The sequence below is a fragment of the Dysidea avara genome, chromosome 6, assembly GCF_963678975.1.
Source record: "Dysidea avara chromosome 6, odDysAvar1.4, whole genome shotgun sequence".
NCBI classification, from domain to species: Eukaryota; Metazoa; Porifera; class Demospongiae; order Dictyoceratida; family Dysideidae; genus Dysidea; species Dysidea avara.
Window position 1 is genome coordinate 10,181,499 of NC_089277.1, and position 15,001 is coordinate 10,196,499.

Below are 15,001 nucleotides of genomic sequence, written 5' to 3' on the forward strand. Positions count from 1 at the left end.
GGAGGATTATTACAAATGTGTTTCTTATCCTGAGGAGGTAAAGTAGTGATATCATCATTAATTACATGACTCCTCATGTGATCCCACAGATCAGCTAATCTCTCTCTGATTGATGCTGGAGGCTGATGTGCCTAATACACAGATGATTCAGTCGAGAAGGTTTGTCACTTCAACCTGAGTGGAAGAGGTTTGGCAACTGATAAAAGAATGCATCAGGATCAAATGGTGGAACAGATACATGGGCACAGATGTGTGTGTGTGTGTGTGTGTGTGTGTGTGTGTGTGTGTGTGTGTGTGTGTGTGTGTGTGTGTGTGTGTGTGTGTGTGTGTGTGTGTGTGTGTGTGTGTGTGTGTGTGTGTACATGGGCACCAGTGTACCAGGCTTCTGTCCCTGCTGAGGATTTGCACACCTCACAGGGTCCAAACGCTTGTGCACTAAGGGCAAAAGAGATTATCAACTTGTCACTTGGAGCGTGCATTCAATGGTATGCACTGATGGTCCAATCAGGGCCGGACCGGGCCACTTTTCAGCTACTTGAATTTGTAACAAGATTGAGATACTCTAATAGAACAGTCATCGTGATACTCTAATATAGAACATTCAGTATAGAATATAGTCACTGTTCTAATTACACTGCTGTGTAAACTATTACATCTCTGGTATGATTGTCTTTAAATTACTCAAAGTTCTAGTGAGTCATCTGCGCATGGCATTGTGTTGGGCTAATTGATCATGCATTAGTAGTTACAATCGTATCTCAAATAACTAAAGATGCTAACAAAAGACTTTGCACGTAAATATAGCCTCCAGATACCATTTCGGAGCATCTATTTTCAAAAATTTCCCTTGGGGAGCATGCCCCCAGTAGTGTTGTTCCAGTTCTCAGTACTGGAACTAAAAATATTTCCAGTACCAGCAATTTTATTTTAGTCCCAGTTCTAGAACTGGAACTGGAACAATAATTTTCCTAAATACTGGAACTAGAACTGTAACTAAAATGAAAGTTTATCAAGTACTGGGACTAATACTGGAACTGAAAGTGGTCATAATCAATAAAAATAGCAAATACGATGCTCTTTACACAACTACAGTTAGTGTGCTGATAAAAGCAACAACTAATAAGTATTCAGTAGAATGATGCAAAAGGCTAGAAACACTGGGCTGAACTGGAGGACTGGACAACTGGACTCATGCCTTATATCAATATTTGGGCTTGTAGAAACCATTACATTAATTGAATTAATTCTTTCTTGTTTCTGAGGACAATTTTGGCTTTTAACTTCCATGCTTTTGAGATATTGAACTGCTATAAAAGAAATGATATTGCTATAATATGCAAATGAACCTATCAACTTTGCCTACCTGCATTGCTTGTTCATTTTTCTAGGGTTGTTTACAAACAACAACTTGTGTTTAATGTTGAGAGCATTGTTTCCTAGTCAATCTTGAAACATGTGTAAAATAGCTGTTAAAAATTGAAGTATTAAATACTTTGATTTACAGTTAAACTCTTAGCTCTGTGTGTGCATGTGCGTCCACCATCCTTCTTGTTCTTAACATTTAATGTTATAGTAGTGACATGTATCCTCTAACACAAGCTATGCCGGGCCATTCGAGTAAGCAAAATTAAGTAGCTGTAGTTTATCTGTCCATCTTGCTTTTCCATATACAAGCTGTAAGTTGACAGGTCCACCTACATGTATATAGTCTAAATTTAGTGGAAAATATACTGTAGTTGCAGCCAGTTTCCTAAATACTTGCAATAAAAGGAAAGAAACTTGTCCAGTCCACGGTCTATCCACTAGTCCAGTCCATGGCTTGTCCACTGGTCTAGTCCACGATCCAGTACAGTGATTGTATACACCCAATGCAACACTGACGTGAAACCAATAATTCTCACTACCTAGGTGTTTCTGTCATTCCGAAATGTATTTATACATAGTTTAATGTTTGATAATTAACTTCAAATCATCCCTCATAATCAAAGCCTTGGAGCATCAATGCCTTGTATGTATGGTTAGTTTTGTAGTAGTTGCTCTGCCTAGATACATAACATAATCAAATCAAAACCCATAGTTTAGCACACACTGTGCATTGTTTTAGAAATGGAGCACTAAACTAATTATGCAGAACTAAAAACAGAACTGTAATCTTAAAGGTTGTAGTTCTAGAACTAGAACTAGAACTGTGATTCTGAAAGCTATGGTTCCAGAACCGGAACTGGAACTGTAATTCTAAAGGTTATGGTGCCAGAACTGGAACTGTAATTGTAACAGTTATAGTTCTAGACTGGAACTGGAACTGTAATTCCAAAGGTTTATGGTTCTAGAACTGGAACTGGAACTGAAATAACAAGCTGGTACTGGAACAACACTAGCCCCCAGGCCCCCCTAGCTTGGCATGTTGTGTGTGCTTAGCACATGCAGTTGAGTAGCTATCACATGAAAGCAGATAATCTCTAATTTAAAGATCGTATAATAATAAAAACTGAATAGTGTGCATGACTATGACCTCCATTGTAGCTAGTCCATGCATGGCCGGACCACTGGGCTCCGGCCCTGGGCCCAGTAGAGGTGGCTAGTCAAGCTGGGAGAGGAGAAAGCCGAAAAATGGACCAAATAATACACACTATGGAACAATATAACATTAAGATTGGTGCTTTACAGGAAACCAAATGGTTTGGCTCTAATGCTTATCAGGTAGCAGGTGTGGTTGTGCATACCGCAATTAGGAGCATACCACCCTCAAATGAATCTAGGCAAAGTGATGAGGAAGTAAGTGTTGTACTACTTGGAATGCTATTTACAGTTGGGAAGCTGCAGGGAAACAACGGAAAATTGGAGATCGTGGAGTGCTAGGATGGTGTCAGCTTGTTTTAAGATTGGAGAAAAGCAACATGGCTTTCTACATGTTGTGCCATGCTATGCCCCTACATGGGGTTCTGTAAAGGATGAATTTTGGAATGGTTTAGAATGTTTCTTGGATTCTGTACCATTAGGTAAACAGTGGATTGTGCTGGGTGATTTTAATGCTAGAATTAGCTCTAGAGTTTATTATGATGATCGGAGGGATGGAGTGAGAGGATTGTATGGTTATGGAGAATTAATGATGCTGGTATAGAGAACTGCTTTCCATTTTGAAGATATGGTGTGTAACACATAGTTCCAGAAGAAGGCTATTCACAAACATACTTGGTGTCTGGTGCATGGCATTGTATAGGCTACATCTTGACACACCAGAAGGACAGTCATGGTTGTTTGGATGTATCAGTGAAGAGAGGTGTGGTGTGCAAGTCTGTTTGTAGGAAACTCTAACTGAAGAAGCCATATAGGAGAAGTCATGGGTGTAAAACAGAGAGAAGGAGGTTTGATGTGTCACAATTAAGGACTAGTGCTAGTGATGAGAATAGCAGTGAGGCACCAGTGAGTATGAGGTTTGTAGAAGAGGTGTTGGAGACATCACATGCTGTATCGCCTGATGATGGTAGCATGGATGAACAGTGGTCTGTGTTTCGTACTGTCATGACTGAATCTGCTGCCAGTGTATTAGGTTATGAGAAGAAACACCAGCCGAAATGATTTAGAGAGTCTTTTGCTGCTCTAAGCCCATTCCTCCAACATAAAAATGAACTGTACATTACTTGGCTAGCTACAGGTAAAATTTACACAAGCAAGCAGAGAGGTAATTAAGAAGAGCAATTAGGAAGGCAAAGAATGATTGGTTTGTAGCTAGGGAAACTGAGATTGAATGAGGCAGTTTTGGTGTAGTAGAAGTATGGAGGGTATCAGAGACTTAAAGAGGGGTTTACTCCATCTAGAGTAATGACCATTGATGATGAGAATGGAAATCCTTGTAGTAATCCGGCCTCTCAGCAGGCTCAGGTGGGAACTAATAATGGTGAGTTTTGTTAATAACTTACTGAGAGCTGCGTGGAAGCAAGAAAGGGTCCTACAAGAATGGGTTGACACCATCTTGATACCCATTCCCAAGAAAGGAAATTTGATGTGCTGTGATAACTGAAGAGAGAGATTTCTTTGTCGGCTGTACTAGTGGAAATCTAATCCCTACTTCAGTCATGACTCATAGCTGTACTACTCAGTAGCTATATATGACTAAAGTGGAAATTAAATATTTACTATTAGTATAGTTGTGGGTGTAGGTGATTTTCCTTCAGTTCTCCGTTACTATGATCCCTACTCACATTTGAAATTCTTTCCTTAAACTTGTTATGTATTAACATATTGCAATGATGGCATCTCTCTCCACCCAGTACAGATTTGAAGCTTTCCATGTTGAGCTCACAAAGGCATATGTTCGCATGGGAAATGTCATCCTATGACCGGATTTGTGAAAGGTACCTTTTTCGTGAACAAAATTTTGACCTTTTAAAACTGCTCGCTAATGATGAATTCATGCAACAAAGTAGCAAAGTATGAGGGAAATTTAGTATTAGCTAACTACAATGCAATTAAACATTACAGTGGAACCTGTCTTAGCAACCACCTGTATAGAAAGGCCACCACTCTAAAAGCAGGGGTGTACACAGAATTTTGAAAAGGGGTTTCTAAATCACTGTTCTATTAGAGTAGTTTCCTGAGTGCTTTATTCAAGTGTATCGATCTAAACTTGTTGTTCTAATACTGCTATACTATATAGTATGGTGTGTGTTCACCTGAGCCTTTGTTTCTTGTTAGATGTGTAAGTATTTAGTAACACTTTTAACACTTTGATACAAGTGAGTTATGCTTTAGAAATATCTAGTATGGGAAATTCATGTGCACAAACATGTCATATCATAACATTTGTCAACATGTACATTATAAAAATCTGTAATGCAAAAAAATATACAAAAATTACACCGTCTATTAAACACAGTACCATAACTTCCGCATACTGTAATTTACAGAGATCTGGTATGGCTCATCAGAACCCTTGATGAATGGTGATATACGCTGGGAGTTTGTGAAGTGACCAAGAGAAAAGGCAGGATAGAGCCTGTATTGCCAAATTACGTGTTCAGATACGTAATGAAACAGTGAGAAAGCCTGTTTTCACCCTGTTTTCGTATGTTTTACAATTTAACTCGGTTTATTGTACTTTGGGTGAAAAGATCAAAGTGAAAAGTGTACTTTTATTTCCACATTGTACACCTGGCTGCACACTTCAAAGCTGGCAGGGTGCTGTATTTATTTCAACTGTGCTGCATTTGCCCAAGTGTGCTATATTTTCCCTTTGATCCAATGCAGCACTGTTGAAACAGTAAACAGGTTGACCAAAGCATGACCAATGCTAGACACATTATCGCATTCCTTTCACCAAACCACTGTAATGTTATGAAGCCATTCCATGACCTAAATACAAGTGGGCGAATTAACCTGAAAGCCATTCTTATAGCGAATGCAGTTAGCGTAGGAACAGAGCACATGGTGTTATCAACACTACAAAATGACTCCTGTCCACGTTGTAAAGCCAGGTGAAACACGGATAAGTTAAATCACTTCCATTTGCCTTCATGGTATTGTTCCCAGCGCCACACCATGCATGGCTTCTATAAATGCACTCTCACCCGCTAAACACGATAGCAAGCCTCTCTACTAACAAAGTCACAGACTTACTCATGGGCATTAAGCCAGGCCTCAATCGAGTGGAAAGAAGCAGTTGGCCACTTACTGTCGCTCTTGGCATCTCAAATCAATTAAAGCTACGTAGCTAGCTAGCTAGCTTTATCACGCTGGTGCAGTATGAATAAATGCCTCAAGTAGTTAATCACTGCAATATACACACGGTCTCGAGCTTACACAGATAGGCACTTACCTCTTGCTACTTGGCGTCACCCCCATGGGCTCTTCGCAGCCACTACTTTAGTACAATAAACCAGTTAAACCACCGCCATTGCTCATGCAATATAGAAAAAAACAGCACTCAAGCATAGTCTCGAACCTAATACAGCACTCGGCTTCGCCTCATGCTGTATTAGTCTCTCGCCCACGCCCTCGTGCTATTTTTTCTATATTGCACTCGCGGCGGTGCTTTAACTAGTATATAATAGCTAATCGGTTAGGCACTTACTTCAGGTGGATTCTTAATCAGCAGGTGTTAACACGTAGGATGATACCAAATTTAACGAATTCAGTTGAGGATAACAGCTTGATACTATGGTAATGTTAGAGCAACACTTCAGGTGAAGCTGTATAGAGCAATTCAAGGGCTTTAATTTTTTATATAATGTCCTGTAGAGATTGTGTGTGTTAATGTTTGCTTTTCAGCGTTTTTTTGTATTTAGTATAAAATACATGTATTTTACATAGGACAAGAAATGTTGTTAGTCGAAAAGGTTTTTCAACCAACTGGTTTGAATACCAAAATGGTATGGAATTGATTTTAAGCTGTTTTAGTACATAGTTCATAAGATCTTATAGTAAATGTTATACAAAAATTTATTTTACACCACTTCAGTTTACAATTCTCAATAGCAAGTTTTGATACTGTATGTTACAACATGAACACCTACTTGCTCCAGCATAAAACCATTGGGAGTGAACATGTGTTCATCTCTTTGTTTTGGCGAGCATGAACCAACAATAGATTGATATTGCTTTCATCATTTCGTAGCAAAGATAAAAGATTTGTGAAGTGTCCTGTTTCATGATGAATCCAAAGTCCTGGAAACCTAAAGTACCACTTTCTCCACTGATGTTCCAAGCACTGTGTAAAATCCAAAGTGGTTTCATTAAACCCCTGGAAACCCACCTGCATATGCCCCTGAAAAAGTCATTCCCCTACTTACGTACATATTAAGGCAAAGAAATTTTGGAAGCATGCTTGAAAGGTTCCAATGTAACCTTTTGTGTACATAGTTTTCAACCTGTTGTGAAGCCTACAAACAGAGAACAATATGTGAAGCTAGCCTCCAACAAGTCTCTTTTCTTCAGCTGTATTATGGTGTTTGAACATCATGTAGGTGTCCTCAGTTTTGATTGTCCATGTTAACAGGCTCTACTGTAACATGAAGTTGATAAATTAACTAGTGCTATGTTTGAGGCCTCCACATAGAACAAATAACATAACATGTGTTATGTGCATAGGCAATGTATGATACAAGAAAGTCACATAGTCTCAACATTTTTGCTCTATCTCTGATCTACAGCCAAAAGTGCTGGATGTGGGCAGTACATTAAAATTATATGTGATAAGTAATAACTTTTATGATCACCTGTGGGTATACTACAGGACCTTACACATGTGAGTAACTGTGGTTTGTGTAGAAACTGAAATATCTCCTGTTTGTAACCTTATAATAAGGCTTCATTGTGATCTATAATGTAGCTCCTATTATAAAGTGGTTTATTAATAATGATCATGTAGTACAGAATACCTCACTACTAGAGTGACAGCAACCTGTGGGAATAAAAAAATTGACCTTAGTAATTAGGTGGTGTGTTAATGAGGTCATTAAGGTATGTTTAGGACTTAGTATGAGTGACGGCTATAACGAAGTGGTCTTATAATAAAGAGGTGGCCACTAAGTGAGGTTCACTGTAGTTTGTGGTAGGGGGCTGAACTGATATGTAATAGCAGTCTTATTAATGAGGTGGTGACTGTATATGTACTTGATCTATTGTAGAATCTGAAACAAAAGGAGTTCATGACATAATGAGTTACCAAGATGTGAAGAGTACCTTTGCTGGTAAACTGGCAGACTTCATCACTCCTCAACATGCTAACTGGCTGGTGGTATGGGGAGAGGAGAAGGATCACGATCATGTTGACATGGAGTTTGGGGATCAAGTCCAACTAAAAACTAGAGGAGATTGTCCCTTAATTGGTAAGTGAAAATGTGGAGATTGTACTGTATACTTTAAAAAACAACAACACAACTCAGTATATATGACTTTGCAAATAGATGGACTATATAAATTTTCCAGAACTTTAACTCGGAAGGGGAAAGAATAAAAATGTCGGTGTAGGGTGAAGGTATTGCCAGGCAACAGAAAGAGATTGTTGTGGCGTGTGGCTTGCTTGTTGGTCTGTTAGAGGGTTTGGCATGATGTGGAGACTTCAACCTATCCTCAATGGTACCATACAACTATACAAGGCACTACTGTGCAACTAGTTGTCACCCAGATACAACTAACTTATCATTGTGCCACTCAGACTAGTTCATGACATCATACCAACCTCAAAGCAAATATACCCAAACCTATAATTTACAGGTACAGTCATATCTGCTATGACAATGGTACACCACACCCCTGCTTTGGTTGTCATCATTACACGAGACTAAGGTAGAGTGTAATAACAGTGATATCTGACTATACAGTATAAAATATTTTATATCCTAGTTGGTGGGAGTTTATGGTTGTAGATTAAGTCCTTGTTCGAATTCCTTACCATGCACAAGATTTTGTTTAATTTGGTAGCTACTAGAAAGACACCATACCCAGGGCTATAAACTATTGCAATAAGCATTTTTACAAAGCACCAGTCCAAATATGATTTACATTTGTCTGTGGTTGGTGGAACGCTTTAACATGGTATAAGGCTTACACCAACTATGCCGGCATAATGTTTTGATTAATATGTGTACCAAAAATATAGCAAAACATGAACACACTACACTTTTATTATTGCATTTTATTTTGACTGTTTTGGGGCTGAATATTCCATATGATATACTCTGATACAACAGTCAGGAAATGCTGATATACTCTAATAAAACAGTCAGCTCTGGAGCATAATTTTGACACTACTCAAAAGCATAATTGGCTTAAGCCTATGTGAAATGCAAGTGTTATGAAGACTGAAGCTAGGATTACTTTGAGGTACTGTAGAACGATGGAGCCAAAGAAGTTGGCTCTACACTGTGCACTGCTGGGACAGAAATCAGCACAGGCTGTTTCTTAATTTTTATAAAACCATTTCACTAGTATTGTGTCCTTGTGTAAAGGTTTAATTATTTTATTGATATAGCAGGTGTGAGTGTTGTAGTGTGTTCTTCGTAACTACATTTCCATTTTTCAGCTATCATTTAGCTTTAGATGGTACCTGTTAAGATATGGTAACAGTATTACTTTAATACAATATATTGATTATAGAGAGGTGCACACTTGTACATGCTAACATATTGTACACTCTCAATACAGGCTTGCTGGACTAATGACAATCTTATTGCAAAGCTACAAGATCAAGCAGTGTGTCATTTCTGACAATGTCATGCCATCATCGCTTCAAGATGTTGATGAGTTGATTACCAATCAAAACTCACTCATCCCTCTTCTTCTGAGACCGTGCTAATCAGTGGAGCTACAATTTGGCATCATCTCCAGTTCTTCCGAGCATAGTGAAATTAAGTGTAAAAACAGTTGCATTGAATTGTATCATCCTAACGGTCTTTATACCAGAGTAATAACAAATCAAGCCTCCCCTAGATTACCATGAAGCTATAACCCCGGAAGAGGCAAGCAAATGCCACCTCCATACTCTTCTTGAGCTGAAGATGCCAATCCCCAGATTTGAGGTCACCACCCTTCCCTCAAAAAAAAGAAACAGTCATCTCGTCCTAACAGTCATCATACCTTACAAGTGTTGTGTACTCATATTCATAATTATGACATAATGTTATTATCATCTTATGAATTATTATCAATATATGAAACTTTGTTTTCGATGTAATGGAGAGTCGATTAACCACCATGCAATATTCTCAATGCCAAAATTATATCAACAAGTGTATGCTCTATTAGAGTAATTGAACATAGCTAGCTGCTTGTCTGGCATAACAAATACCCATATCAAGCCACCACATCAACTAGGGTTTAGTGTAGAGGAAATTGTAATGTACTGCATTACAGATCTAGTGCACTACATCAGATGGCAATAAGAGACTTTACAAAAAAGCTGTCAATTTTAGGAGTAAATTATTCTATTGAATTTGAAGGACCATAAACATAATTATTAAGTTCTAAACACACCAGAATAATAATAATAATGTTAAATTGATGTATCCTTTCAACTGATTGTTAACTAGCTGGGTGCATGTTATTGTTGTAAATACACTTGTGAAACATGCCAGTGGTTTCCCACACGTGCAGGTTATCAGATTGAAGTACACTGTATTGATACTGTTTCAGTACTCAAGCAAACAGTCTTGTGTGGTAGATAGAATGATACAAGTAGGAAATAGTCAGGATTTCCTAGACTGATGTTGCATGTAGTCTGCACAGCCAATTCTGAGATATGAACAACCAAAGTTGACCATTTTTACTTCTTCTGTAAGAGTTTATGGAGGCTTTCTTTCTATATAGATCTATGAAAGCTCTAGTAGAGAATTATAATTTCATAGATCTACTGATGGCTGCATGTTCTGGGCTATGTGTGTGCTCCATTAGAGTATACCAATAACATCAACTAAAGCAATATTAATATAACTTCTAAGTTGCAGTGCCTCAACACCAGTACCTGCAGCTGGGATAGAAAGTTGTGAAATCAGGTGGCAGTCAAGTATAATGACTGTAAATTAACTTATGTTACAAGAATTGCAGTCTTTCTTGCACTGCCTTTGATTTTTCACAGCTTTGCTGTTTTGTGCAGGTTTCTACTCCATCAAAACATGGTTAGATTATGTGTTACATAGCAGTTGATTCTGTCAACTTGATGTACCTCTGACTAGTTGACTTTCTCAGCTTCCTTGGAGTATTTCATATAACCTTCACGGTAGCAACAAAACTCCATTGCCCTGAACAGAAGTTGGAGACAAGCTAGCTGCAGACACTAAATCATCCAGGATGGGAAATGAACAGAATTAAGCCCATGGTGTTGCAAAGATACATATTAATCAATCGTCTGTGAACTTGCAGAAGTCATCATCCATACTAACTGACTATTTTAAGGAATTATTGAGATTTTAATTCTTTAACTATAGAATTATTCTCAATTATATACAGTATATGCATGGTGACATTGAATTATGTAGTTAAAATTTAAAATTACTGGTACACTAATATTTGTGATCACTCTATTAGAGTAGTGAAAGCAGTTTGACGTATAGATGTAATCAATATATAAGGAATGTACATGTTTTAGTAACCTGAGAAGTGTTAGTACATGCTTCACAATTTGCTGCGTTTGATGGGAACTCTTTCTTATCCAAGCAGTCTTCTACTAGTGACACTGTCTCTAGAGTGCATCCTCTAAAGAACACAACTCCTTGTCCACCATGACCATAATTGTGAACAATGGTGGACTTCTTCAGAGTTACTTTGTCTACTTCAAGTCTAACTGTGCTCCTACCTGGTCGAAGTCCTACCACCTCCTTCACCACCTCAGCTGTAGATAGTCCTGGACTGTACATACAACATCTCTCCATGATTGCTTTACTAACTAATGGGTCAACTTGTGTCGACCAGTTGCCTACGTCTGCAGTACCACCTAATATTACATCATTAGCTCTCGGGTAGACATAAGTAAGTACATTGTCTTTTGTCTCATAATCAAACGCATGTTTCACCCACGGAGCCTTGACCACAATAGCCTGACCTCTAATTGGGTACACTTCAGGATCATTCACTAGTTGTCTACTACCAAGTCCTGTACAGTTCACTATGATGTCATAAGTACCATCAATTTCTTCTAGACTCTCCAATCTCCTCTGGACTACCACACCACCATTAGCTTTGAACTGTTCCATCTGCCATGTTAGGAATGGTCCACACGGCATCATCAACATAGAATAACTCCAACACTTCTTGCCCACTGGGTAGTGCAACAATCTCATTTCTTCTTCACCAACATGACGAAATCCCAACACGTCGTTCTTCCACCATGGGTCTCCTCTAGATCTCTCATCATGATCACCAAACACTTCATAGTAAGGAACTAAAGAAATACAAAGTTTCCCAGCTAATGGTGAGGCTAGCAGGTTGTACAAATACTTGTAAGTAGTCCTGGCCCATTGTTTGTGGCGACTACCTGAAGTAGCCAGACTTCCTTCAACAGCAAGCCACATTGACGCGCCAGCTACATCGCTAGTTGTGTTCGGGCTGAAATTTTCAGCTATCAAAGTCACCTGAGGTTTGTACGCTGACTGAGCAAGCAAATTAGCTGTGGATAATCCCGATATTCCTGCTCCTATAACCGCTATGCGAGGTATCGCCATTGATTGTGACTATTCATCGGTAGTGGGCGCCTACTAATTAGACAATATTAGAGGCGCTTATTGACAATAGTTGGCAGATGTTTACAGCAATAGACTAATTCCATAATAAGGCTTTATAGCATATAGAAATAACTGTTGCCCCTCTCAATGACCTTCAAAATGTCATATATATCTCATGACTTGTGTATGCTATCCTTTTAAAACTTGGAGAGGTGACATAAGACATTGACACCTACAAATAAATGTAAAATTTAGGTTGCTAAGGGCAACGGTTGATTTTTTCATTATTATGAAATTTGTCCATTTCAGTGCCAGATCCTTAGCCCGGGGGGGGGGGGGGGTGGATTCTGAAGAACCGCCCTCTTGGAAAAAAGGTCCACAATTTTTAGCGAAAAGATCCACAATTTTAGCAAAAAGATGAAGTCTAAGTCCTTGAAATTAGGTTAGGTAATCCTAAGGCTGCAGCACATGTTGCTGTAGACCTTCAGTACTGGTCACTGTAAAGTGTTAATAATAATAATAATAAAATAATAAATTCCAAATTCAAGTTTCAGTAGCAAAACATGGTCCATTAGCTACACTTTACTAAATACCCGTACCAGCTAATTTAAGTGCACCGAATAGCTCATGCATTCAGTGCTTGTAATGCAATGCAAGATCGAGATACTCTAACAGAGCAGTCAACCACAATTACTTTAATTGCATTAGCTATAGTAGTTGACAGTCACAACTGATTACGTGTATGTAACTACTTATTTTATTTACAAAAACTTATTGAGATTGTCTTAACTAGAGTTATCATTAAAATATGGTGGGCAAGTCCCTCCCAGAACCCATGAATAGCAACCATGCATGCTTCAACTTCATGCAATGTGTAATTCATTGTTTAAGACATACACTCACAGTAAATTCAAATGGATCAATTTGACCTCCATGGGTAAATTTATTAAAATGACCATCTAAAACTAGGGTAGACATTTGAACTAAATCAGTCAAATAACTAGGATAGGTCAATATAACTAGGATAGGTCAATATAACTGTTCACTTAGGATGTCGAAATAACACATTTGGGTAATTTCAGTGTGTATTTTCAAGTCTAGCTACTATAGTAAAAATTAGATGACCTGCTACATGGTTAAATCTACAGTACACTGGCCATTATAACATGTGTGTTACATCCCACAATCAAAAGTGAACATGGTGCAGTATGTAACAATTATCATGAATATGTGTCATAGATAGATTACTAATGACAGGGGCGGAAGAAGTAGTTGATATGAGGGGGGGCTGGGCTGACCCAGACTTATGGAAGTGAGGTACTACATTGTCTCTGGTTTGGTAACCAAAAAAAAAGGTCACAACCAGCTGACAATAGCTGCCCACCTCACCAGCTACACATTTATAGCCAATAAACTACATAAAAATTCTTACATAGTTTGCTATACACACTGCTCTAATACTGTGACCGCTTTATTAGAGTGACTGCTCTATTAGAGTATCTCGATCTTTATCGTGGTTTTCAGCCCCACTCCAAGAAGGATAATTTCGGCGTGATATCATTCTGCCCCCCAGCATACCGAGGGGGGCTTCAGCCCCCTACCCCCCCTGATGACTGACTTGTTAATTAATGCAAACAAATAAACAATTATTTTGTGACATGAGTTAATTTTACCACAGATGGTTAAAATGACCATGATGGCAAGGTTATTTCAAACACTTGACTAGAGGTGGAAGAGACTTTAGGGCATCTGGGTAATATGACTATATCTTACAAACAAGTACATACTTGGGTCATTACTACCAAAAAAATTGGTCGTTTGAATTGCAGGTAAAATAACCCAAAAATTTGGGTCCCATTTGAATTTAATTTACAGTGCTCTTTGTTCTGCTTCACATCCCTTGTTGATCATGACAGAGCACTCAATCTTTCCCATTCTTATTCACTGCAATATATCACATGCATGTATAGACGGTATAATTGCAGTAGCAGTAGAGATATTTCCCAGATGTCATCCATATAACTGGTCTTGAGCTTACCTAAAAGATGTTACTGAAATTCCACTAAATTCAACCTTTTAGTATCTATTTTCAAAAAATTTCCTGGGGGGGGGGGCATGCCCCCCCCGTTTTCCCCCACATGCTGAGTGTGCTTTGCACACCATAATGTAATCAGCATCATGCCATATAAAAGGTCTACTTTTCTTCTAAAAGAACCTACCCAGATAAAAGTCTGACTACGGCCCTGAGTGTTATTATTAATTTTGTTATATTGTACAGACCTCAAAAAGAGTGTAGTGCACAAAAAAGAAAAAAACAACAAAACAATAGTATAATAGTACAATTCTTAATTTTAAACAGTCTCTAGCTAGGCTGCGCTTGAATTGTTCGATCTCTGTTAAGTATCATGTGTTGGGGTAAGGAATTCCAAATTTTAATAGCACTGATGGGGAAAAGGAGTATTTGTAAGAATTTATCTGTATCATTGGTAACATACATCTTTTATTGTGGCCTCTGGTGTGGTAGATGTCAGGGTTAGGAATAAGGAGATTTTCAGCATTTATATCGATCTGGTGGGTTATGATCTTAAATAACATTGTAGCCTTCTGATCATTTCTACATCTGGTTAACGTGGGCCAATTCAGGTTGGATAATATTTCTAGCATACTGGGAATAATTGGTGGTAACAAATCTTGTTGCTCATCTTTGAACATTTTCGATAGCATCAATGTCTCTGTGTGTGTGTGTGTGTGTGTGTGGGGGGGGGGGGGGGGGGGGGGGGCAACCAGACAGTGCTTGCATATTCTAATATAGGTTTAACTAGAGCTTTATGACAGTTGCTTTTGGT

The 15,001-nt window shown here is 38.4% G+C and overlaps 1 protein-coding gene across 1 annotated transcript; it reads right to left on the minus strand.

Annotated features, from left to right (window-relative positions):
• Positions 1–10,955: 10,955 nt before the first annotated feature.
• On the minus strand, positions 10,956–12,178 carry LOC136257651 (D-aspartate oxidase-like). The gene has a single exon (XM_066050900.1). It carries the CDS (start codon positions 12,153–12,155, stop codon positions 11,055–11,057), a length of 1,101 nt encoding a protein of 366 aa, XP_065906972.1. The 5' UTR covers positions 12,156–12,178; the 3' UTR covers positions 10,956–11,054.
• Between the last annotated feature and the right edge of the window lie 2,823 nt (positions 12,179–15,001).